The sequence below is a fragment of the Numenius arquata genome, chromosome Z (assembly GCF_964106895.1).
Source record: "Numenius arquata chromosome Z, bNumArq3.hap1.1, whole genome shotgun sequence".
Classification (NCBI taxonomy): domain Eukaryota; kingdom Metazoa; phylum Chordata; class Aves; order Charadriiformes; family Scolopacidae; genus Numenius; species Numenius arquata.
In genome coordinates this window covers 22,608,180-22,633,922 of record NC_133616.1, presented here as the reverse complement: position 1 = coordinate 22,633,922, position 25,743 = coordinate 22,608,180, and the positions used below count along the sequence as shown (strand labels likewise).

Below are 25,743 nucleotides of genomic sequence, written 5' to 3'. Positions count from 1 at the left end.
ACTTCTGATACTGGAGGAGAGCTGGAGCAAGGGTAGTGTTAAACTTAGAAACTAAAATTGCATTTGGTGTTTCTCTAGTTAAATGGCTCATCCTACCTCAGATAATACAATAGTGTTGCAAGCATATATCTCTTTTAGATACACATCTCTGCAATCCCTCTCTTTTTGCTCACAGCGGACATTTGTTATTGGATATAACTCCTGTCCAAGGTTGTATGTGGAACACATGTAATTTAGTTTTGAAAGAGACGAATTTAAATTTTGGTGCCTTGCAATTTGTTTGGAATTAAAACCACAAATTATGATTCTTCATGTGAAACACAGAACTTGCTTTTTGTCCTGAATATCAATTCCTGAGGTCATTACATCACTACAGAAAGAAAAGGAATTAAAAGGCACTTGCAGAAACTTTAAAACAAAAAAAAATACACATTCTGGATAGTTGAAGACATAGTAACTAAGATATCTGACCCTCTGAATACATGTTAAAACAAAAAAGTACATCTATTCTGCATCCTACTAGCCTGTTTCAAAAAATTACTCTCAGGAAAAGCAGGTGCGGCTTTTTTTTTTATGTATAAATAAAAGAGCCATCCTAAACGCGTACCTATGAAATCTTCATGAGATGATTTGCACCACATACTTTTCCCATATATGAAAAATCACTAATTTATAAACCAAAGTATTAGTTAGAGGAAAGTATTTGTAGGTTTCTACATTGCTGCATTGCAGGGACTGGTGGTGTGTGTCTGTTTAATTAGCAGAACTTCAGCTCTGCTAACAGCCTCTGCATTTGCACAGAAGCACCACAGCAGCAGTGCAATGGAACATGTAATACGATGGATTGGTGGTACTTGGGGTTGGTGGCGTTGCCCGTATTCAGCTGTAGAGTTGAATAAACAGGTCTGACAAAGCCTGCTAATGTAAGCAAGTCCAATAGATTTATTCCCTTTTGTCCTTCCTGAACATCAAAAGCAAAAACCTCTCAGGTATAATTGTGATTCTGTATTCAGAAACATTCTACCCCAAAGGAGAGCTACTAGTTATGTCTTTCCATTCATCAGCTATAGGAACAGAAAACCGTTTCATGCTGTTAGGATGTGCTATCATCCATTAAGATAATTATACTCAATACAGGATTATACCTCCTCCTCCTGTGTATTACCATTAAAAATTGCCATTATGCCACTTATATTGAGTTTGTTCTTCCTTTCTTCAGTTCCCTAAGCAGGAAGCTTTGATCAAGTGAGACTCTCCTACTTACAAAGCAGTTGTTCTCTGCTTATGCAGTGTCACTCAGCAAACATTTGCTTTCAGCAAATTTTATAGCAACTGGCTAAACTTGGGACTAATGCATATGTCACCTCTTAACTCATTCACATTGTCTGTAATTCACAGCGTGCCCCAAATTATAGCAATTTAACCAACAGAGGAATTTTCCTCGGTAGTTCTCGTATTTTTGGTAGACATCATTAGTGCCACATCAGTTAATAGCTCTTGAGTTGTCACACACCTGTTCATTTTTGCTTGTCAGTTTGATGTGATACAAAGCACGAAGCATCATCAAATAGAAGAGCCAAAGTTTTAGCTAGGCTGTTTTACTAGAACAGTAACAACCCTCACTTGTAAAGTGTAACACACAGAACACCACCACTTACTATGCCTAGGAACAGTAACAGGGCTCTAGAAGAATCTAGAGACAAAGCAAAAGATGAGAAGAGCAGCATTTCTGTCTGCTGTATCTTAACCACTACCTCTCTCACCTCAGTGAGTGTACACCACGTGGTGTGACATGACATCAGGCCCTTGATGTTGCCTAGCAGGAACCCACGATGCCCAACGCCTGCCTGTCCTAAGGACAGAAGTGATGAGGAAAATACTCAGACTGCAGCTATATAAATAATATGTGTAGTCAGAGCTCTGCACAGAGTCAGTATGAGTGAGCATGAAGCAGTTTTCTAATTCTTTTCACTGTCCAAGCCGTAGGACTTGTGTTGCTCCATTAAGAGCCTCCCAACTTAGAAGCCAAGTCAGGGTTGCTCTTCACACACCTCTCATCCAGCTCATGTACGCTCAAGCAGCCACAGTATGGAGATGGACTTAAAAGTTTCAGTACGTTTTCTGAAAACAAGATGAGTCCAAACAAAATTGGGTAACCTATGCATGAAGGGACCACAATTCATGTTATCTAGATCCCTGTTTCCTTTGCACCTCTACCAGCGCAGGCCAACTGTGGACAAGTTAGACCCATCAAGGTATTTTAAACTTGGCTTTAGTGTTGCTGATTTAGAGTTTTCAGTGATGCATCAGAACATCCAGGCTGCAGATTAAGAGGGCAGCAGGTATAGAAACATCCAAATTGCCATGCTGTTGCCGTGAGCTTGGTCTGGCAATGTTTATTAGCTCAGATATGAAGTAATTTGAGCATAATTTATAAACAAGAGGCTAATTCAGACAGATAAGCACTACTGCTGCTATGGGGGGACCATAAATAACAGGTCTTGTTTGGACCTACCCTAACACATGCAGATCCAAACATGGTGTTTCTGACCACCTTTCTTGACTTGGGAATGCTAGACACAATAGTGCAAGGACATCTGTAGCAAAGCCAGCTCAAGTGCAACTGATGGTTTCGGCTCTGCACAGCCTTCACTAGAGCTGTGCTGGTTCCTGCAGAGCTTGTTACCCGGGTTCTTGGAAAGCACAAAGCAGCAGACTGTGTCCAGCACTGGCACAGAGGCAGCAGAACCCCAGAACTCAAGTCCTGGAAGCACAGGATGCTAAGCAGCTCTGCAAGAGCAAGGACAGCCAGCTCCGACTTGGAGCTTTAAAACCCTGCTAAGGCTTCACTTGGTGTGACCAATATCTCTGCACTATTTCTCACTGTGTTGTCTAATACCAACATTATCCATGCAGTAAATTATAGTAATTCAGCTGTACGGGCTCCAAAACAACTTAACTGGGAAAACCAAATCTTCCCATCCCTTACCCCAAGCACAAGTAATTTGCCTATTCCTGACCTACGCTTTGCAATTTCACATCATAAAAGACAGACTGGAGAGGAACGGATGCCCTATCACTTACACCTACTACAGTTCTTAACAATTTCTTATAGTAATAGTGTCTGTTATCTTATTACTGTCACAGCTTTTTCACTTTAAATTCTGTCTCTACTTAGGATAGAGCTTCAACTAAAATCTATCCTATTTATTGGCTCTACAGCTTGTATTAATTATTTTATCCCAATTTACTGCAAAATAAAGATGAGTTAGAACTTCAATTTAATCTGGAAGCTGCACACGAAGTACCTGGACTTAGGATTGCTTAAGATTTTATTACTGTAAGATTTTATTGACTTTAAAGTGCAAATACAACCGTGGGCAAGGGGAAATAATATAGATTTCAGATATAATTTCTACTGGAAGAAGTGTTAAAGTAACTTTGAGTGAATTTAGTATTTGCTAGACTGAAAATTCCAGAGATAAGATCACACAAAACACTCACTCTCTGAAAGGGGAGGCAAATATCCTGCTGGGGTTTTATTGTTTGTTTGTTTCTTTGTTTCTTAATCAAACCCATACTTCAAAGCCATGTTTTTCACTGGCAATGCTTACAGTAAGGCTTTACTTCTAAATCTGGAATATGCAAGATGATCAAGAACAATCGTGTTATTGTCACTTGGTGATTTGGGACTGATTTGCTGCTGTTAATATCTGAAGCTCCACAATCCTGTGCACCTTTGGTGTGAGTTCATGGTGGTTTAAGCAAACGCATTGTACTTCCTGTTTAAAACAGGAGGAATCACACACAAACAGCATACCAAATCTACCAAGTGGTAACTTGATACGCTATGCTTTCTATTGCTACTGTATGAATACAGCTTTAAGCACTGAGTATCTTCTTTCTTCACAACTAGAGAGATTCTGGCAAGAATGTGCTCAAATGCAAGTTTCAAGGGCTTCCTTCACTGGGGAAGCTCTGAAAAATACAATAATCCTGGTAACAGTCACAGAAACATGTGAGACCATGCACACATGCCAGCATGTGTAACGAACAAAACATTATTATTACTCTGACATTGCTGCCTCTGTTTTTCCTGTTTTTCATCCCTTTGTATTTATCATTTTCATAGTTTAGTATAATTCACTTCTTGCCTCTGTTCCCACATCAGCTCTCATCACCTTCCTCTTTCTTTTTCTTTCCTACTATACTTTTCCTGTAGAACACTTTTTCTATCCTCTTCCTCCCTAAGGCAGTCCATTTCTCTTCAGCTCCTACTGAGAGTATCTTGTACTGCACCTGCTTTCTGTAAGCAGGCAGTTGAAATTATCCTACTCCAAGCTATGCAGAGAAACCACGCAGTAGAGAACACAACCTGGTTGTCTTCAAACTGCTGAGGAGTCACTGGAAGTAATATGCAATGCAGAGACAAATTAATCCACAGGAGTGACGCTGTGAGGTCCATGCTACCATCCCAATCTCCAGGCCAGACAGAGCTAGTTTAAAAATACATTAAATAAAAAAGCGCACCTGAAGTCATTCTCAAGTGCCAATAGAAGCAAACAGAATATTTCTGAAAGCCTGTGAGAATCTTCTTAATTTCTAACTATCAGTCCATATCCTCTTGTTACTATGGGTCCACCCAGTTTCCATACCCTAACTCCGAGCAGTTCTCTCTTCTGAGCCACAATCAATCTTGTTTCTTTTCCACACCAAGTAACCTTAAGATCCACTGAGTTTCACCATTTCACCTGCATTAGTGGGAGAATTTTTCCAGCCCATCATCTACTCTGCAATTTTTCCCCTGAAATATCTCCACAATAAAAGACTCTCAAATCTTGAGGGATCTTCACAGCACCTATAAATACCTGATGGGAGGGAATGAAGAAGAGGGAGATGGACTTTTCTCAGCAGTGCCCAATGACAACACAAGAGGCAGTGGGCTCGGACTGAAACACATGAAGTTCCATCTGAACACAAGAAAACACTTTTTCACTGTGAAGGTGATCGAACAAGTTGCTCAGAGAGGTTGTGGAGTCTCCATCTGTGGAGACACTCAAAAGCCAACCAGACATGGTTCCGGGCAACCATACTTTTCACATTGTACTGACAGAACCTCAAGAAAGATGCAAAAATAAACTTTCTGGGCCTGATTTCAAAAGTGAGACAATACATCAAAATGCTTCAACAAATGACCATAGCTAGCAGCAAAAAGTTAGAAAGCTCTTGGGATCCAGGGACTATTCACACATGTTGCATTACAGTATCATTGAATAAAGTGCATAAATAGCCTAATATTCTCTCTAATAAGAGAATGTAGGACTCTCACTGCTTCCTACACCCAATAGCTGTTAGATTGATTAATCTAACAGGCAGGAGATTGATTATTCTCCTGACTGTTTTATTGCTGACCAGAGTGCTCGGTGGCCTGCACGTAAGGATTTCATTTATGTATTTAAAAATTGAAAATCACAAGTGCTAGTGAACCAGCAGGCACTTGATACAGATGTAGTAAAAACTAGTACCTTCTGCTGGTACACGGAATGGGAAAACACAGGGCAGACCATTTCAGGAGCTGAATGAGACCAAAACGTTTTGCTGCATGGACACTTTATGCCTGTGTGATTCCGTGCACACCTGCCTACTGTTTAAAGATTTGGTGGGTGAACCATCACAGTGAAGGTGATGTTTTCAGGTCTCTAATGTTTCCCTTGCAAGCTCAGTTAGTTAGTCTGGAGTCATAAGCTCTGCATGCGTGTAGAAATTCCAACATTCCTGCTGTATTAGAGTTTCTAGTTTTCCTCAGTATCCTGGAAAAATGGGGAAAAAATATCTGCAAGATACCTTTGACAGATTTGTTTGAAAAAACAATAATCAAATGATAACTACAATAAATAGAATATTTCCAATTGAAAGAAAGACTATTTGGTTTAAAATACTTGAAGCACAACTTCAGAAATTACTCACTCTGTATTTTTGAAACACTGCCATGCTGCAAAATAATAAGATTTAGACTTTCTCTACCCAGAATTTACCTATTAGCAATTCCACTTTTCTCAGGTTGGTAAGGTAATGGATAATATGTCTGTGCCATATGATTGTTTTAGTTGGTTTCCTGAGTAACTTGTGAAACTTTCTTAGCTTTGACCACAACCACTGGCCACCAGACAGGCCCCATAGTGTTCTGTTACTTTCCCTGAGTAACACCAAAGATTTTGCTGGTGCAAATATTGAAAAAACAAATGTCACTTTTGGGTCAAACATTTGCTTCATTTAAACATTTTTTGTCTATTTTTAAATGCTGCTTTAATGATCTTTCTTGCTAGGAAGCAGTTAAAACTGCTGTGGGAAGTGATGACAACTCACAATCACAGTCAACATGACTAATTTTTTGTTGTTGTTTAAAACACCAACGTGTCCCTTTATTAGCACTACATTCCATAACAGAATTGGATAAACTTTCCAGAGGTTAATAAAACACAGGAACTGAAAACTACTTTCAAGTGGTAAGAAAAAATATGCAAGTTCAGCAAATTGTTTTACCTAAGAATATTTGTTTTAAATGTTCTAGGATTTTGACATGTTTAGAAGTGACAGCTTGACTTGAAAATCGGTTGGTATTTTATTAAAAACTAGTTAAAAAATCAAAAGAAAGAAATACAATATTAAACCTTGGGTCAAGTGGAACAATTTTGCCAACCTGCCATTTTTCCCCTGTTCAGAATGAAAAAGTCAATTACTTGCACAGCTCCGGGCCAGGAGACATGCTTTGCCACCTGCTGACAGCCACAGCTGACTTCAGAAATGACATATTCCTCAGTGTGGGATGTGATTTTATTTTGTATAATCAGCTGTTAAGGGGTATGCTTTACTTACGTTTATGTATTGGTGGTGGAATTTGCTTGTTTGCAGCAAATTCACTTTTGCTCCTTTTCACTTCATTTTAGACCACTCTTTGGAAACTGATCACCCATTTTGTGTAAATCTGAAGACTAATTCCTTCATGATCAATATTTTTAAGTAGTGTGTAATAGTCAGTGCAGCAGTATGCACTCAGCCTAAGCAAATGGTGCCTGGCCAGTGTGGAGAACAAAGGATGTAACATTTTTCAGCACTCCTTATGAATCAGCAATAAATTTTTAAAGGTGGCTGACTACAGTTAATTTGATTTCATTTTCCCCACGCGTCAGCAAAATCTGGTAAAAACAAGCTATTGTACCTTATGAAAAGTTTCTACAGAACCAGTAAAATCTGATTATCTGATGATTAGTCATCATTATTAATCACAGCTAGCAGTATGAAGGAAATTGTGAACGTTTTAAAATTAGTAATTAATCATTTATTTTTTGAAGCAGCAGTGTTGAAGCAAGACAAGTAAATGAGTTTGGAAAACCTTCAAAATGTGTACCTTAATTAAAAAGGTGCTGCTTCTACTAAGTGAAGATGTGGCATATTCAGCAGTTCAGAGAACACCATGAACTGCAATTTAGGAGCACCACAAGAGTTTGGAACCAAATAAAAATTAAAAAAGAAAAAAGTCAAGCATACAAAACATTCCTAAACTGAATGATATTGACTGTAAATCTGACAGCATGGCTGTGCTAATGTGATCCACAGAAGTGATTTTACCATTGCTGAACCATCAGAGAGATGAGCCCAAGAGTTACGATTTGCAGGTGTGAGCTGTGACTCTGCCTAGGACTTTGGCCGTCCCTCCTGCTACCCTGGGAGAAGATGTCTGAGCATCCCTTGGGACCAACAAGAAAACAAAAAGGATCTTCATGAGCAGCTCTGCTAGGGAGTAAACACTGTGGTGGTTCCTTTTGCAAATGAAAATTGTGGTTCAAACCTTGGAAAACAGACAACTTCACAAGAGGAAGGATGAAACCTTAGTGCTCTGACATCCTTTTCTTCAGGGCAGTACTAGAGCTCAAATAATGCAACCTGCAGAGCAACTGCAAAAGCTCTTCCTCAGTGAGACGCCAGAGCACTGCAGGAGCCGGGCTTCCCTCCTGAAAATCCTCTGAGGCTTCCCTGGAACCACCGAAACCCCCAACTGATGCATGGCTGAAAGAACAACTCTTGCCCTCCATCACCGACACCGCGGGCACTCACTTACCTGATGAGAAGGGGAGTTTTCTCCAACGGCTTTGCCCAAAATGGCTCCCAGGATGGTGTGTAGTGCTGCAGCATCTACAGGCACCCACCGCCCCGTGCTCTCCCCCTTCACCTTCTGGGCCACCACAATGGCGGAGGTCATCAGGAGATGGCCTGGCCCTTGGATTTGCTCGCCAATGACACAAAAAACCTCTACGGTGTCACTGAAGTGAAGGTAGGCGGCCACAGCCTCCCTGGCAGCGGGGCGCCGGCCATGAGGGGGGTGGCCGGAAGGAGCGGTCAGGCCTGGCCACCACACCAGCAACGTCACTGGCCCCAGTGGAAGAAACACCAGCGCCTGTTACCTCCCAGCCCCGTTTGTACACGATATATGTCTATCTACACGCACATTTTTATACACATACCTATATATATATATATATATATATAATTTTTATATTTCCCTTTACTTTGTAAATCTAGAGCTTTGAGACGATAACATTCCTTAGTTAGATAAGGATAAAGTTAGATCCCTCAGGTTATCTACCTTCAAGAATATCATACTTAAGGTTATCTACCATACCTCAGGTTATCTAACCTGAAAGTATTTCTAGGAGTAAAATTACTCCAGTAATTGTTCTGTATGAAACAAACGCCTGGACTGTCTAATAGAATTACATTGCAGTGTGGATAAAATTACCTTTAGAAGCTGAAAAAAACTTCAACAAGATACGAGATTAGATGGGTTATTAACATTTCAGTTAGGCAAAAGGCCTAAAAATGGTCACTTCATTGATACATCAAAGTTAACTTTTTGAAGATTATTAGAATTAGTCCTCTCAGTTTCTTTCAGCACGTACCTTCAAAGACATTTAACTCTTATCAGAGACAGAAAAAGCTTGTCTTCAACACACAGTCATTGCCTCTTCTAAAAGGTAAACTGATAAAATCTGTAAGCCTCAGGAGTTTAATTGTGCTGTAGAAAAAAAAAATATCCCAATTTAAATTATTTTTTGCCTTGAAAAACGAAGCTTAAAGGGCAATAGGATCAAAGACCCTTCCTCACGAGAATTTCAGAAACTGTATTTTACTGCTTCAGTGTCAGGCAATTTGTTGCATTTGGTTTCCCTTCTTCTCCAAGCGGCTAAAGTCAGAAATTTCAACAAGGACTAAAGCTTGCTGCTGTCCTAATCCACAACCTTCCAGGGAAAATTTAATCCTATATATAAGGATTTAATATATAAGGATATTATATATCATTTTTTCTGCTGTTTTAAGCTGAAATTTCTCTATTTTCTCAGTACTAGATTGCTGCTGAGCACAGACGGACACTTGTTTTGCTCTGTGCTAACTGACAGCGGTTGTCATACAAGCAGTTATGGTGATGACAATTGGTTTCATTTATAGTCCAAGCCTTGGAGTAAAATCTTCCAAGATGAAAAGCTAAACACCTAGTGACAAATTTAACTTGTTCCCTAATGCATATGAAAATGAATACATACACTTATTCAGAAACATTACTCAGAAAGTTAATCACAATGTTATCATGCCATTATTAGCCAAAAGTACATCCATCATCCCTGCCAGGGTCTGTGCCAGCATTAGTTACCATGGGCTAAAATAAGTTGCGGATCACACTCCACCACCATGTGAGGTAACGGGGGTTTGGATATCTCGGAGAGTGATGCAGGCAGGCAGGTCTGGCTCAGCTGCGCGCAGCCGTCCTGACAAGCTTGACCTGAGACTGCGAGATGCTGCACCGGGAGCCTGGATGCTCAGCCAGGCAGCAGAAATGCAGAGAGCAGCCTTTTGGCCAGGGCTGGACTACAGCAGGTAGGACCTCCCTCCGTCCGGAAGGTCAGGGAGCAGCACCATTCGGCGCTGTGCATGTCACTTTTTTTTTTACCAAACGGTGATAGAAAAGTATTGCTTCCCGACATGGTGTTTTTCTGTACACCATCCAGTCACGTGGTGCAGAGCCAAAGCTAGCGAGGCCGACCAGACCCATGCTGGGTTCACATCGAGCTGAAAGCTGGGGGTCTCTGCAAATAAACCATGCAACAAATGCAGTTTCAGTCAAATGCCACCAGGTTCTGCCAACCCTAGCTCACAGCTGAGAGGGACCGTTAGCACACCGAGTCCCTTCCCTTTCAAGTACCAAACATAACCAACCAAAACTCTTCATTTTGAGACCTGATGTTGGTGGATGACTGAGGAAATGACATGTAGATAACAGACAAATTGTAACAATTCTCCTAACCTCCCTCCACCAAGGTAAAAAGCCGGGAACTATGAATTATCAAACAACTTCTGCAGACAGATGCTGGCACCTGGGTACAGGAGAGGTTTTGCATTCAGAGATGCAAGAGCCTCAGCAGCCTCTGCCACTGAAGCCAAGAGAGCAGGAGGGAACGGTCAGGATTTCTCTGCAAACAGAAGGAAGGTTTCAAAAACAATTACTCCCCAAAAGGTCAGTATCAGTAAAGAAAAAGGCTCAGACTTTTAAAAGCATTTGGTAAGATTAACAAAAGCTTGTAGGTGTCTTTAAACAGCTAATCCCCTCTGGGAAAAAAAAATAAAAATCTGTCTTAATAGCTTAATCATCCCTTAGTGAAGCAAACAAAGTTCACTTCAACTTTGAAGGTGGAAGATCAGAACATAAAAGGAAAATCTCAGAATGGAAAAGAGCCTTCTCTCCTCCCTCCCACCCACAAGGTGCGAAAGACAAAGGCACATAGAAAAGAGCAGCTTTACCCTGTCATTCCTGCTGTCCAGGTAACTAATAAAGAATTAAAACTCAAAGTGAGCCTCATGTTTGCAAATAATTATCTCAATTGTGACCATCTCAGCTCAAACCTTTCAGTCGTAATTGTGAGGTATCCTGATCATATGCCTTTGATGAAAAAAAGCTGAACAACGGCAATTTTAAGTAGTCCGGGTACAGCCAAGAATTAATTTGAATTAATTACTCATCTACCTCGAGTTGAGTTTCCCTGTGTTATGACAGCTATAAGTGAGAGAGAAGGAACTCAAGAAAGCAAGAAATTTTTCGTAATAGAAATAAAGAAATTGGTAATAAAATTGAAGAGCCACATCTTCAGATAGAGATATACTTTCTCTAACACCTCTTCAAATACAATTCAAGCATTACAATCCAAGCTTCTTTTTCTCTGAGACAACTCAAAGAGGAATTATCTTTCTCCCATGAGGGAATATTTCTGCTCACAGTCTTACTGCTTTCCTAACTCTTTCTGTTGAATGTACAGTGAAGAAATGGTTGAATGTACAGTTGAATGTACAGTTGTATGGTTGAATGTACAGTGAAGAAATGGTAATAGGAAGGGGAGAAAGTTATAGGTATATAATATCAAGACAAGCACCTCCTGATACTGAATCACACTGCTGGATTAATAGACACTTCTCACTAATATGAATTACTAAGTTCCTTAAGACCTCTCAGTTTATGACAGCTTTGTGAACCAAAAAAGCCAGTAATTGTACCAAAAAAACCCGGTTGATCTAGGACAGTATATCCCATGTTAGGAATCATGGAAGTGTTACTTTGATGAAAAAACCCTAAGTACATTATTAAAAAATAACATAAAGCATTACCAAAGTTAGTTTAATAGCAACAACAGAAACTTATTTTTTATTTTTTAACACAAGTTATTTTCAGCTTTCCGTAGGCTCTTCCATACAAGATGGAAGGCTAGAGTTCTTTTGTATTTCTTTTTGAAGGGGAAATTGGACATAAAAAAAATCTTGTTTCTGCTTATTTAGAAGCCTTGTAAAAATTCTTGTAGCTGTGCAACAATTTCTGTATCCACGGTTTCCATAAGTGCCTGAAAACCTTGTTCTCCCAGTAATTCCTGCTGTGCCTTTAGCTTCTCATAGACGAACTGCTGCAATGACACAGTGTGTACAGGGTCCTTCAGTGCAAGCTGTGGAAAACATGCAACAGAAAAATATATAATAATGCGCTAAAACATTCTGTGACTTACTCATCTCCTTTGTAACCTGAGCTCAAGAAAGAAGTCTTCTGCTTTTCTTTGTACTTAATTGAGAAACAAGATGAAAGACTCATGTAAAGCAAAGATCAAATTAATTATTATCAAAAGCAAATATCAGTTTAAAACTATTTGAAACAGTCTCAAATCATACACTGTAAGATGTTACATCTGCTGTAAGATTTCACCCTTCTACAAGATAAAACAATTTCAAAGCTTCTTTGTTAATTACTGCTGAATGTGTTTCTCATAACTCCTAAAAAACACATCAGATGTTACCATGATAAGCACAAACTACAGTGATTTATATTTTATTATTTTATATTTATATTATTTATTATTTTATATTTATATTATTTATATTTTTTTATATTTTATTAGCAAAGAAACAAAACACTGAAAAATTGAACTAGTTCAGATTACATGACAAACAACAGCTAAAATAACTGTCCATGTGCATAGTCACGCTTCCTCAGTGGTAGTACCTATTCAACCCCATCAGTCCAGCTGGATCATGCAATTTTCTTTTGGGCAGGGAGGGATATAGCATTTGTCACTATTTTGCACACGTTAACCGCTTCTTAAGGAAAGCAAAAAGAGGTAAATGAAGGGGCTAACTTGACAGAGGACCTGTTCTTAATTTCAGTATCAGAAGACACGTGTGGGCAGCCTAAGGACACGGATAATTACGCAGCATTTGTCTCTCAGTCCACCAGGCTGGATGAAAGGGGATGGGAGGTGAGGACACCTGGAGCTGGCCACACCATAAAGAAGCAGGATGTTGAAATAAACAGGAAATTGCTGCAGACCCGTGATCTGTTCATCCTAGTATCAAAACCAAACAACACTACTATTTATGCTGGAAGCTCAGGAAACAAAATATAATGCCAGATCTCAAAGCCCACTGAAATAGGAGACTTCTGAGCTCGTAACACCCTGCTATCCTGCTATTTCCAAAGAAATGAGGCATATTGAACTTGCACAACTGCTCTTTTGGCATGACACAAAAAAAGAAATATTTGAATGTTAATATGGAGTGAAAGACATCAAACCTTAAGATTATTTACTTATTTATTAAATAATATTACACCCAAAACAGGGGGAAATACTGATTGAAGACAGAGTAAAACACCCAAAAACATCGTAATTACCACAAAAGAGAAGTTAGTCTTATTTCTTATGAACAACTCCAGTGAAAAAGCAGGCTGCTTTTTAGCCTCTTCCATCAGTACTTGCAAGTTATTCTTTCTTATTATGGTCACCTCACCTTTCATATTGTAAATCTCTTAATCGTTCCCTCAGTATTCCTAATATTGGCTTTTTAGGCTTTGATACTTCACCATTTTCTACTCTCCAGCTATTTTACATTTCAAAGGTAAGATATGATCTTTTTATGACTTATTCCTAATGTTGAACTCTTTTGAAAAGGGGAGTAATTGTAATAGTAGTTTGGTATTCTGCCATAATTATTCTCAGTAAATCTAATCTGGTCTCTAGATTATAAACACACTTTTCAAATTCAAATTTCAAATTTCTAAACCACAGCTACTCTAATCAAGATTTGCCAAGGTTAGTGTTATCCCTTTGTAACAGCATTGGCACAATCTACAGGGTCAAAAAAAGACTGTCTAGCCAAGCAGGGAATCTACCAGTTTCTGAACAATTTGCATTTGTTAACCAACAACTGTAATTTGGGACGTATAACACATTTCTAATTAGTTTCAGTAAGTTCATAGCTCTAAACAGTCATGTATAAAATTTCTGTAGGGAATGCTGCACAGAAAACCAGGTATTAAAACTGCCATAGACAATTGTTCTCATCATTGTGACCCTGACCCAGCAATAACTACATAAAAGGCATGCATTACCAAGTCTCCTCGGGAAGCAAAACCAAAAAGCCATTCTTTAACAACCTTTCAACACACAAACCAATAAGTCTACATATTTAGTATGTATGACTTCTATGACCCTAACATAACCCCTTGTTTAAGTTAAAGTACTCAGAATTAGAATGGGAAGTCAGAACAATTTGCCTTAAGGTATCAACTTCGGGTAATTTTTCTATCAAGAAAAATTCATCTAATCAGCAATTTCATATCACAAAGTTTATTCTCCTGATACTTATTTTCTTTACTTTATTTCTTTCTTTTTTTTTTAGGTAAGTAAATAAACCTCTCATTTCTCATATGCCAATGTTCACTAATAAGCCTCAACGTAAGTCCAAATTTTTTTCCCAATTTTAACGTGCTACTAGAATATAAGTATGTGTTAGCTGTTCTAGCACCCAATGGTTGTTTTCAAACTCTGAACAGAAGCGCTGTATTGTTTTGAAACTTAAGTGTTTGAATCCTTGCATATTTGCAATGCTTGCTGGTACTTCAACTTCTGCTATGTCTAGCATCTAAGAGGTGCTCTCTAGCATCTCCCAGAGCTGCTAACCCTTTCGGACCTGCGTCATAAGAGGTGATAATGGGCTTCCAGATAATCCTCTGAATCATCTCTGCCATACTACTGAAAAATAATTAATCTTGAAAAAACAAAGTGACAAAGATGACAAAACAACATATTGCAGAATTCAAAGTTAGTATTTTTCATTCCTAATGAAGCTGCTGGATTTGCAAAATGCTGGGAGTTACAGGAATAGGCTATCATGTGCCCTGCAACTGTGGTACAAAATTACTTTGATTTTAGAAGTAGTATAATTCCACATTTTCACAAAACTTCAGTGAAGCTATTCAACTTTATATGTAGTCTTTCCATCAGATAGGAAAGCAACTGAAACACTTCTGCTGCGTATTCACTAACATATGTTCTATCAGGACAAATGAGATATTGTACAAAACTCTGCTCAGTTAATTGCAACAAGCATAAACCCATTCCTCGCAGTTCAAAGCAGCAGCACTGTAAGCCAGTAGGGACTTTTGTAGTATGATTAATGCCTGCTGCTAGAAGCAGGATGCCTGTAAGCCTTGTCATACCCGTATTGGTTCTGGCTTCTCCTTACCAAAGCACAGTCATTTCTCTTTATTCAAATGGCCATTGAGTGACCTCATTATAACTGTGTTCATCAACACTATACTGGTGCGTTGTATCATTTAGCAAGGAAGAATGATACAGGTCATAAATCAACATGCCCTGCTTTTCATTTTGCCTGATATAGCCACATTGAAGGTAGTCTATAGTAAATCTACCAAGTCTAAATTTCTAAATCCATATCCCAACTATTAAAGGCAACCTGTAACTGAAAAATTAAGAGAATTTCTGCAAGAAAGTTATTAAAAATTTTGTCAGCCAGAGAAAAATAAAATTTGACTATATTAAAAAAAACACCTAAGAACAAGAAAGGAGTCTTTTAAAATTCATTTTATGTTTTTTAAATCTGATTAAGACTCTCCATATTGATATATAGATATATCGATCCCTATCGAGGAAGACATATGTATCTATCTACGACAAATACTTTCATTAAACCTAGACTATAATTTAAGCCCACAAGCTGGAAGAAAAACCAAGTTTAACAGAGTCTAGAGATGCTTTTAAGAGTACCTGAATTATAGAACTATCTAATACATTTTTAAGGACCATAGAAAATAACATTTCTGTGGTTTTTTTTAAGTCTGAAATCGCGAAACACTAGGAATTTCTCTTAAGGCATTACTATTAGCAGAGCAATATGTGAGAGGTTTTGTGTCACGTTTTTTTTTTATTTAAAGGAACCATATATTGATTAGTATTTTAAAGAAAGGCCTAATAACAAAACAAAAGCATCCCATGGCTTAAAAACCCTCAAATTAAAACAAACTACCAGAAGTCATCCAAACTCTTTGCTGCTCCTACAAGAAGAAATAAAGTACTAAAGTAGTGTCCCCAAGTATTCATTTGGATACATATAGGTCAGTTAAATCAAATGTTGATAGGGCTACACTCATCTACTCAATTACCCAATTCCACATTTTGCAATTACTCAATGCCAAGCAGTTCAGACTCTATTTTATTCCACAGTATTTGCACACTGCAGTTTTCTGTGTGAGGAACCAGCTTCCCTGAATTCACAGATTCGGTTGGACAAAAATAGCATAATTGTATGGTACCTAATCCAGATATCTTCATTTAAATCAATGCTCCTTATTAAGAATTCTTCACATTAGAAAGAGGTTTTATGCAAGTATATGGCTCAATAGCCATTCAGATAAAACCTATAATCCAATATAATAAAGATTGTTTTAAATATGAGAAATTTGTCCTGCAATGACATTTCAGTAAGCTTTAGTTCCCTGCATTTTTCCATAAACCATTTTTATAGTGTCTTAGTATAATGATGTCCAGATTTTGTGAACAGATGATGTTTATTTTGGCAACATTTTCTAAGACTCAAAAGGAATGCAGAAGCATAAGTGTTGTGGCAGCAAAGTTTGCCATCAAAGCATTTTCTTTTTTTGATTCAAGAGATGAATTTTCCAAGAACAATAGATGAACCAAATCCAAAGGCAAAGAATTTAGTCTAACACAAGTGAATCACATAATCAGTTGAATTGAATAATTGAGTAACAGATGTAAAACTCACCATTTTTTTCCTTTTGTCTTGTTCTGTGGGAGGTTCCTCATCTTCTGTAGCTGTGGGCTCTTCAAAATGAGACATCAACATGCAGCTAAGAATGGGAATAAGAGTAGTTTTAACATACATTATCATTAAAAATTATTTTAAAGCACTTTTGAAAACACAGGACAGATATGAGGGAGTTTGATGAAAGTCAGGCAATCTCTGTTAGTCCGTAACTTTTTTCTGAGAACAGTGAATCTAAAGAAGCCTGAGTGCATGTTCTGTGTCATCTACACCCATGTGACAATCTCAGTTATCCTCCATATCTTAGCTCTGTTTAATTGCTGCATTCCATTACGAGGTGAAATGCTCCTGCAGCTAAATTGAATAACCTGCTTTAAAGTTACTAAAACGAAAAAATGCTGTGATTGTATGTGAAAATGTTCAGATTTACTCTGTTTATATATTCAGTTTTCTATTAACATGTATTTAGAGTTCTGTGAAACGCTTGCTAAACAGCATGGAAAAAGGGTCAAATGCCATTTGATGCCATTTCCAATGAAGGCATTAGTTATTTCAAAACAATACAGCAAATCTCATGTCTGCTCTCTTCATAAATGGCATGATTTCTTGCAGCTCAGTTTATTAAAAAAAAAGGAGACAAAAATATATCAATTGCCGAAACACACATTATTGAATTAACTTTTTCAGAGCTTGATAAATTTTAGGTACCACAAAGAATAATTAAAAAAACTAGGAGAGCAGGGAATAAAAAAAAAAAAATTTAAAAAAGAGAAGCAAGATGATAAAATTGGAAAAAACGTGAATATTGGTGAGACAGGACTACAGCAATGGAATGCTCCCCTTTCCAGAAAATCTGAGGTTTTTAGAGCTTTCTTGTAATTATTGCTACAATGAAAAACATAAATGCTAGGAAACTGGTCTGAGTGTAATCCCTTTGTATTGTAAGCCAAGGCACCGTGTAAGCATTTTCATAACCTGATCAAAATTCCACCTAAAAACTGGTAAGACCTTTATCTCTGCATTTTTATTTGGAAAGGCTCTTCCAAAATCTCATTGCTCGAATCTAACTACAACAGTTTATTCAGATTTCCAGTTTAAATGTATTCATGGTCAGCTTCTACTAATGCCAACACTGTAATTTAATTTGTACAGTTTTCCCTGTGCTTGTTCACCTCCTTTTCATCCTTTAGCGGCTGCAGTTTTATATTCCTTCAGCCTTGATCTTCCTGTGATAAACGTGCATGTTGTTTTAGTCTCTGCACTACAATAATTAGATATTATGATAATCAGTGGAGTGCACAATTTTTTTTCTGAACCAGTTCAGACTTAAAGTCATTCTTCTTCAACCTGGAGAGCCAGAGTAGCAGACACAATTCCAGATGAGTGCTCTCACTTTATTTACTTTCTGATGATGTCAAAACGTATAACACAAATGTCAGAATCTTTCAAGCAGCCCATTCAGTATCTGTCAACAAAAATATGTCCTTGGTTCAGTTTGCCTGTATTTTATAAAGCAAAAGAATGCCCAGAGTTTGGAAAAGTACAGTGACAAGTTCTACAAGTCTTCAAGCTTAAAATATGAAATGAACTAGGACAAAGTTTTATTTATGTGAGAACTCTTTTCAACAAGTGCTGGCAAGGCAATGTGTTTAGAAAGAGAAGGAACTCTGTAATAATGTCCCCGATAGTAAATAGAACACAGTGCCAAAGCACATTCTCAGACTTTGGAGTTGCATCTTCTATACTGATATTTAGGAAAAAAAAAATAATGCACTTCTGCAAGCAACTCTTGGGTATAGTTCAGGCTCAGCATGAGTGTGGACCATTCTCAGCGCACTCTTATGTGCAGACCACCTGTTTTAAGTGGAAAAAAACTTAATTGATTGCATGCAGGCTGTTCTGTGCCAGATAGCTTGAGTGCCAGCAAACATTTCCTTAAGCAATTAACTAATTAGTCCAGATACAGTCTGATCCATCTCCAGGTAATTACCTGAAAGTTAGAAAACGTTTGATTCTTAGCATCTGATAAATACTGTTATTAGAATATAGTGTCTGTGGGTATGTATTGCAAAGCACCTGTTTTTAATGTCTTACAACTTTCCATCATTCTAAACTGTGAAGTCATTACAAAGAAAAAACAACAGTAAGATCTCTGTCCTAAAAAAAAATCCCCATTATTCAGTGTTTTGTTTTTTTTTTTTTTTTTTACTTTTTTAGCTTTAATGGAGTATCCCCAGTAACGTGGGAAGCAGCAAGAGATGGATGAGTGTGGTGCCAGGTGTCAGTGCACTCTGAGCACTCCTGACACAACCTTCTTGCCACAAACAAACGCTTGCTCCCGGCTCTGGAAACTGTCTTTTGAGGTATGCCCTGTAGCAGCGGGTGTGTTAAGTGGAACAACTGAAGGGGAAGAATTGTCCTCGTGGGATAGGTTTTCAGGTTCTCCAGGCTGTGAAGTGTTGTACCCTGGGTCCACTCAATGGGGCTGAGGCATTTAGGAAAAGATCTTGGTTAAACTCCAGATGTCACACTCCAAAAATCTGAGCTACCATCCTATCAACGCACCAGTTTGTTGGATTGTAGTTTTAGATAATAGTCAAGTGAGCAAAAAGCAAATCTAAGCATATGAACATTTTAAGACGTCATTTGGTAGATAATGAACAACATAAAATTACACTGACTGTCATTTAAAACCCTTGCTCCCCTATTACAAATATTTTTTCTTCAGACTAAAAATTTCCTATCTTACTAAAACATTCACTCCTGTGAAAACAGAACTCTTATGAACATGTCTTAACTGCCTACAGATTTTTCCAATCAAAACACACATATAAAACAGTACTACCACTGTTAAACTCACAAAAATTAATTAGATTTTCCACTTACTCTTTATATGTTCCTGTTTCGGGATCTTCAGTCATAACATCATGCAGTCCTTCCACTGAAATGTTGATGATACCACAAAATTTATCTTGGATAACACTGGAAAAGAACAAAATTTATCTTGGATAACATTGGAAAAGAACAGGAAAGTGACTTAGCTAAAGGAACTAAACAGGAAATTTGCTCAATAACTGTAGAACACATTTACTAAGCAGTATTTTCATTGCTTAATGCTTAGCTGAGCATGCTATCAAGCAGCTAATTCAGAACTTTTTTTAATTATACAAAAGCTTCAAAAAGATGCAAGAAACATTATTCTTAAATAGAATAAAACCTCATATGCCACTGCTGAAAACCCAGAAATAATTGCAAATGGAATAACAGAATAAATACACTAGCACAAGGCTAAAGAACTGAGCGGGGAGGGCATGCTCCTGCTAGCAGGGAGGTCAGAGTATTGGCTTCTATTCCTGACACATTTACACATTTTCTCCCATCGCTATTCAATGCAAAATCTACACACAAACCCTTGAGCAAAGGGCAGTGTGTAAAGATGGTACAATCCCCTATTTTTTCCCTGCCCAGCCTTCACCGTCCCAGGCAGATGGATGACTCCCCATAGAGGGTGAAAAATATCAGCACCCACTTCTGCCATCAATGCCACTTCCCTGACTATAGAGAGAAAGGTGGGGTAGGATGTCTCTGCTTAAACACGGGCATCTCCTGCCATTTGCAACACTAGGCTATTGAAGACAACTACGAAGGGCTGGTAGGTATCACTCAGGACTTAAGAGATAAGCACCTTTTCCCAGCATGAGCTGAAGGCCAGACCGGGTACGCCCACAACGCCCAAAATGACACTTAAACACCTGCATTTAGACACTTACCCCGGCCTTGAGAATTCATGTGCCTGTAGGGTAAGGGCGTAGAAACATGACCTCCCCCTGATGGATAAAGTAGGTGCCACCAGCTCCCAGTTAACAGGAAGTACTGTCACTGCTGTGTCTGCTGAATTTCCTGCTACTGTCTGTCTAATGCCAGAGATGAGCAACTGTGGGACTTCAGTGCATAGACTCCTACTCTGTGAACTAGAAAATGGTGAAGACACACCACAACTGAAAAGATGTTCATCTTGGGAAGACTGAAAAAGTTCCAGCTACAAGCAGAAAAGAAACAGAAATGGTCTAACTGGTGATAGTGAACTACAACTCTCTTCCCAGGTCTGCCACTGAATGAAGCACTTTATTACTCCCTGTTTGGAATTTCAGGCTTAATTTTCCCCAAAAGGTGCTGCTGCCGTCTAGTAGGCAGAAGCATACTAGACAGCATATTTGTTTAAAGGTACTGATACTAAGTTCATCTACTGTAGTTTGATCCTTTGTGTTTTAATGTAGTCAAATGTATTTCTTAATATTCTTCCATTTGCTTTTTGTATTTGGGATGAAAACTGAAAAACTGAGTAAGCCTTAGCTCCTTGTACCTTAGTTACTGCGTTTGAAAAAATTCTTGTCAGACATACAACAAAATTTTAAGTATATGATAAACAGACTTTATATAGCAATGAAAAAACATGTAGCAAGTTAGAATACTAAGCATATAAAGTATTTCTTTAAAATTTGTTTTGATAAGATTATGATTCAACTCATGATCATTTTGTTTCCAAAGGATTATTTTTGTTCCCTTTTTTATTCAGCTGCTGTGGAATGCTAAGATCTGAACTGTATCTTGTATAATGCAACTTGAAACTCCTGAGTTCCACAAAATGAAAACTGACACAATTTTCATTCAGTCTGGCTTATTCTTATTATCATTGTCAAGTATGTATTTTAAGAGGGTTTCTCCCTTGCCGAAAAGCTTCCCATCTCATTCAGAACAGCAAAGTGTTACATGTCGAGAGACTGCACCTCTGGTGGGGTTCTGCAGACAGCAGGCAAGCAGCCCACCGACCACACAGGGCTGTGAGGAAAGCGAGTGCTGCCGGCTCTGCAGCCTGCAGAACGAGCCCTTCGGAGAGACAGAAGGCTCCTGCACTCGCGTCAGATGTTCCTACCCAGCACACCTCCCATTAAAGCTCTTTTGCCTCCTTCCTCTTTTTCGAAACACATCTAGGAAAACGCCATTAAATGTGGCTAATATTTTCCAACATGAGAAAGGAAACAGCTGTCCTCAGATTCATGTCAATAGAGGACAAGGGGCATGCAGCTGAGAACAAATGCAAACACTTTGCACCCTGGAGAGGTAAACTGTCCTGTATGTATGCGCTATTTAATTAATAACACAGGTTGCTACCCGTTACCTGGTAGTTATATTTCTTCCTTCCAAGCTGCATGAAGAATCCCTGACTGCCACAGAAATTTTATATTGGGAAGGAAGAGAAAAGTGTTTGACCCCAGCGTTTTCATCAGCTGCAGGGCTAATTATGGTCTATCTATTCAGGGACGTTACTTTAATTAACCAACATGTAAATAAATACTGTAGGCCTGGTGCTTATTAACTTTATGGGGTTTTTTTGAAGATTGATAGGAGGAACACATCAGGAAGCCCACTCCAGGAACTTGCATTCCCAAGGATCTGTGATATTTCAAGAAGAAACTGAGGATAGTGGTTGAAGATCCAAAATACTGTTCTTGATAGTTAGCTCCAAAGCACAAAGAGAAATCATTCATTTTTTAACTTGCAGGAGATATTTTTACTTTATGGCATAGGTAAGGAATTCTTTTTTTGAAGAAAGCAAAGGTAATGGCGTAGCTGCTGCTCGCAGCTTTCAGTAAAGACAGTATCTTCTAATTTCTCCCCCTTCTTTTTCCCTTTAAATGGGACATGAAGTTTCTTCCTACCAAAGACTCACTGAAATGTTTACCAAGTATGGAATCATTAAACAATGGAACTATTTTTAGAACACAAGACACATGCTGGTGAAAAATAAAGACAGCACAGGCTCATTGTGCTTTGAAAAAAAGAAACCCCAATTAAAGTTCAATGGCAATATAAAATGCCTTATTACTCAGGCCTTATCTTCATAGAAAAGAAAGAGCCATGCAAATCAATGTAATACGTTTTCAAAGAGATTAAAATTAGCCTGCATGTTTCAAGAAATACATTAGAAAGTCATATGAGTAGAAAAGACACAGACACTGTATTTAGATGAACTTTCAAAATGGAAGAGTTAATTCTGTCCATACTAAAATCTTAACTCAGGAGGAAGGCAGCATTTGAGCAGTTCTGCCCTTGAATTGCATGTAATCCAGATCAGTAGTGGAAGAAATAACAGCATCAAGTTATAACTCATTTTAGAACTAACCAAGTTTCCCTGAGCTATTGGGACAAAACCTCATTTGGTAAGCAGTACAAATTACCAAAAAGACAGGCTCAGAATTAGAGGATTTAAACTTCTATAAACTTGTTAGGATCTAAAACACTCTAGAATCCAGTTTCAAAGATATAATTAACATGCATTAACATTATTTTTTATTACAGAAAGGATCTTTTATGCTGTCTGTAAATAAAATTCACCTTGCCTATAAAGGAAAAAAAAAAGGTAGCAAACATTTAGAACAGCTTGTACATGAATAATCTCAAACCTTTTATTTCAAAGTTTGCATAATTTGTCAGATAAAAGAATAAAAGCTTTGCAAAGGAAAAGAAAAAGATGATCAGAACATCAGTTCTGAAAAAAGTATTATTTGCTTTTTCTCATTCTGTCTATCACTTCTCAGCTATCTATTCAGCATTTTTATTATCCTGAGGTTTTATGCAAAAAATTAGAATTTGGATTTCAATTACATAGATAGCCACTGTAAATAAAGCTTTACCATCATTTTAATAAAATATATATCATGATAAATTTTTAGGGGTAATTAAATAAAATGATCCCCATGTCTGATACGCATCGTCCTCAGTCTATCAGAAAGGGAGAAAAAATTCTGCATGGGAAAACATACTATTTTAGAGATTAAAAGGAAGACGAGAAATTATTTTCTGTTTTTCTACATTTACCAGGACGAAGCAGTAAACACCAAAAAAGGGAAAAGCTTAATTTCACATCTTTACTAGTGTACAGCAGATTTGAGAAAAATTAATCAATCCTTTATTGTTATCTCATTATCCAAGGAAAGAGGTGGAATCGGACAAATGGAGATTACTTTGCACGTACCGCAAGCAACATAAACGATTATTCCATGCAGCCCCCCAACACCCCAGGAGATGCACAGGCTGAGGAGCTCCTAAAGCGGTAACATAGCAGCTAAGGCAACATTTCCAGGGGAGTTCTATGGCTGACCATAAACCCGATGAACATAAAGTGCCATTTTGACTCATGAGGGCAGACTCAACTAAGTCTTCTAATGCATTTTCTAATGCATTAGAAAATGTAACTATAATAGTTACACAGATGAACCACAGATGTACATGAAAGGATCCGTTTCCTAGCGTGAACATTTAAATACAAAAGCTACTAACTGCAAAAGAAAGGCATTTCCCCCACAACTGCATAATGACCCTCTCAATTCCTTGTTAGTCTAATCCAAATTGTTGCCAAGCTGGATATTGGAGGAAGACTCCATTCCAAAGGATGGCCAGCAGCAGCTCCATCACTTTGCCAGCACAAACAGCTCTGACAGCATCGGTTTCCTTTCACGCTCCATCACTACATGTGGTGAGACTCATACCTGGCAAACAACTCCTACAGCAGCTTGTCAGTGCACAGGATGCACCTTCAGAGAGAACCTCTCATGCTCTTCTGTAGAGAGCAGCTGTCAAAACCAGAGCCTAAAACAACAGAGCTGTCCCCTGACAGATTTCTTCAAGAGCTAGGCTTGTTCAGCCTGAACCTTTGCCCACTCCCAAAACTCCTCTCTAAAAAAGGCACAGCAGCATTTCTAGCAATTAAAACTTAGTTAACTAGCTTCCACTGAATTTTAAGTCCATTATTTCTGAAGACATCCATACAAAATTGAAAATTTAGAAATATAGTACATAAAACTGCAGAACCTACTACTGTGCAATCATTGATTGCGCAGCTGTTACTAAATGAAAATGAATCAAATGCTTATGAGGTGTTATGTAGGAGAGGCAGAAAGTAACAAAAATGTGTTAAAGATGAAAAGACCGTAATGGATTAGCCACCTAAAAAAAAAATTAAGCACAAATTAGAGTCAATCTTTTTCCTCCTTAAAAACATTTACCCATTATATTTAATATTTGACCTACAAGTAGAAAGTAATAAAAAATAATTTCTAGTCAAGTAATCCAAAGCAGTTGAAGATTTTGCCCAAGTAGCTGAATTAATTGTTCCATAAAATAGAAGTATTTGATCTATTATAAGGTAAACTACAGTAAAATATAATATTACGATATAGTAAATTGATATTTCGTTACATTCAACAGAGACACGTAACTAGCAGCAACAGAGGCACACTTGCACATTCACACCCACACAGTGCAGTCAAGGTCTATAGGTGTACTAGTAGCAGATAATATGTGTCATTCCTGGAAATGACCTGGAGGTGGACAAACAGGGTGAGAAGGAGCAGCGCAACATGGGCCACAGACACGAGTTACACTGGCAGAAAGCAGGCAGGCTAGAAGAAGAACCTTGAGGACAGCTCTGGTTCATCTGGAGAATGCCCTGGCCTCCAGGCTGGATCCTGGAACAGCGAGATACTTCTACATAACTTAAATTGACCCCATGGAGGACAGACTATCAAAACATTGTTCTTCATTTTTCCTTGAGCAAAATGATCTGTCAACTGTGTTTCTTATAAACCTAGTGGTTGAAGTCTCTCGGGCACAGGCCTGTAGAAGACAAACAGTGTCTATAAAAGTAAGTCCTATTCAGCTAGCTGAAAATTTTACAAGATTGGACTATTTGGAACATATATTCACTACTTATTCTTGAATTACTGGAGTAACAATGAGAAAAAAAAAAGTCAGGTTGAAAATAAAGCTACAACACACCTGACATAGCCTGACAACAACGTAAACAGAATATCAATATTTGCAATAAAAATAAAAAGTTAAAACAAATGCAAACTACACAGTAAAATAATAACCATGTTTTGGAGATGAAGTCTTAAATTAGGTCTTCACTATGAAAACAGACTTTGACCTGACACTTCCAAATATACACCACAAATATGTAAATCTGCAGCAATTAATCTTGAACTATGTATTTAAAGTGTAGCATATTTCTTC

General features: G+C 38.0%; 1 protein-coding gene across 1 annotated transcript in view; it reads right to left on the bottom strand.

Moving 5' to 3' along the window:
- Positions 1-11,708: 11,708 nt before the first annotated feature.
- Positions 11,709-25,743, bottom strand: part of IPO11 (importin 11) — an 80,406-nt gene continuing 66,371 nt past the window's right edge. Inside the window, exons 28-30 of the mRNA XM_074165828.1 lie at positions 19,555-19,650; positions 16,669-16,753; positions 11,709-12,038 (exon numbers count right to left, since the gene is read on the bottom strand). Coding sequence (XP_074021929.1) covers positions 11,874-12,038; positions 16,669-16,753; positions 19,555-19,650 — 346 coding nt within the window. The 3' untranslated portion in view covers positions 11,709-11,873. The remainder of the gene's footprint in view (positions 12,039-16,668; positions 16,754-19,554; positions 19,651-25,743) is intronic.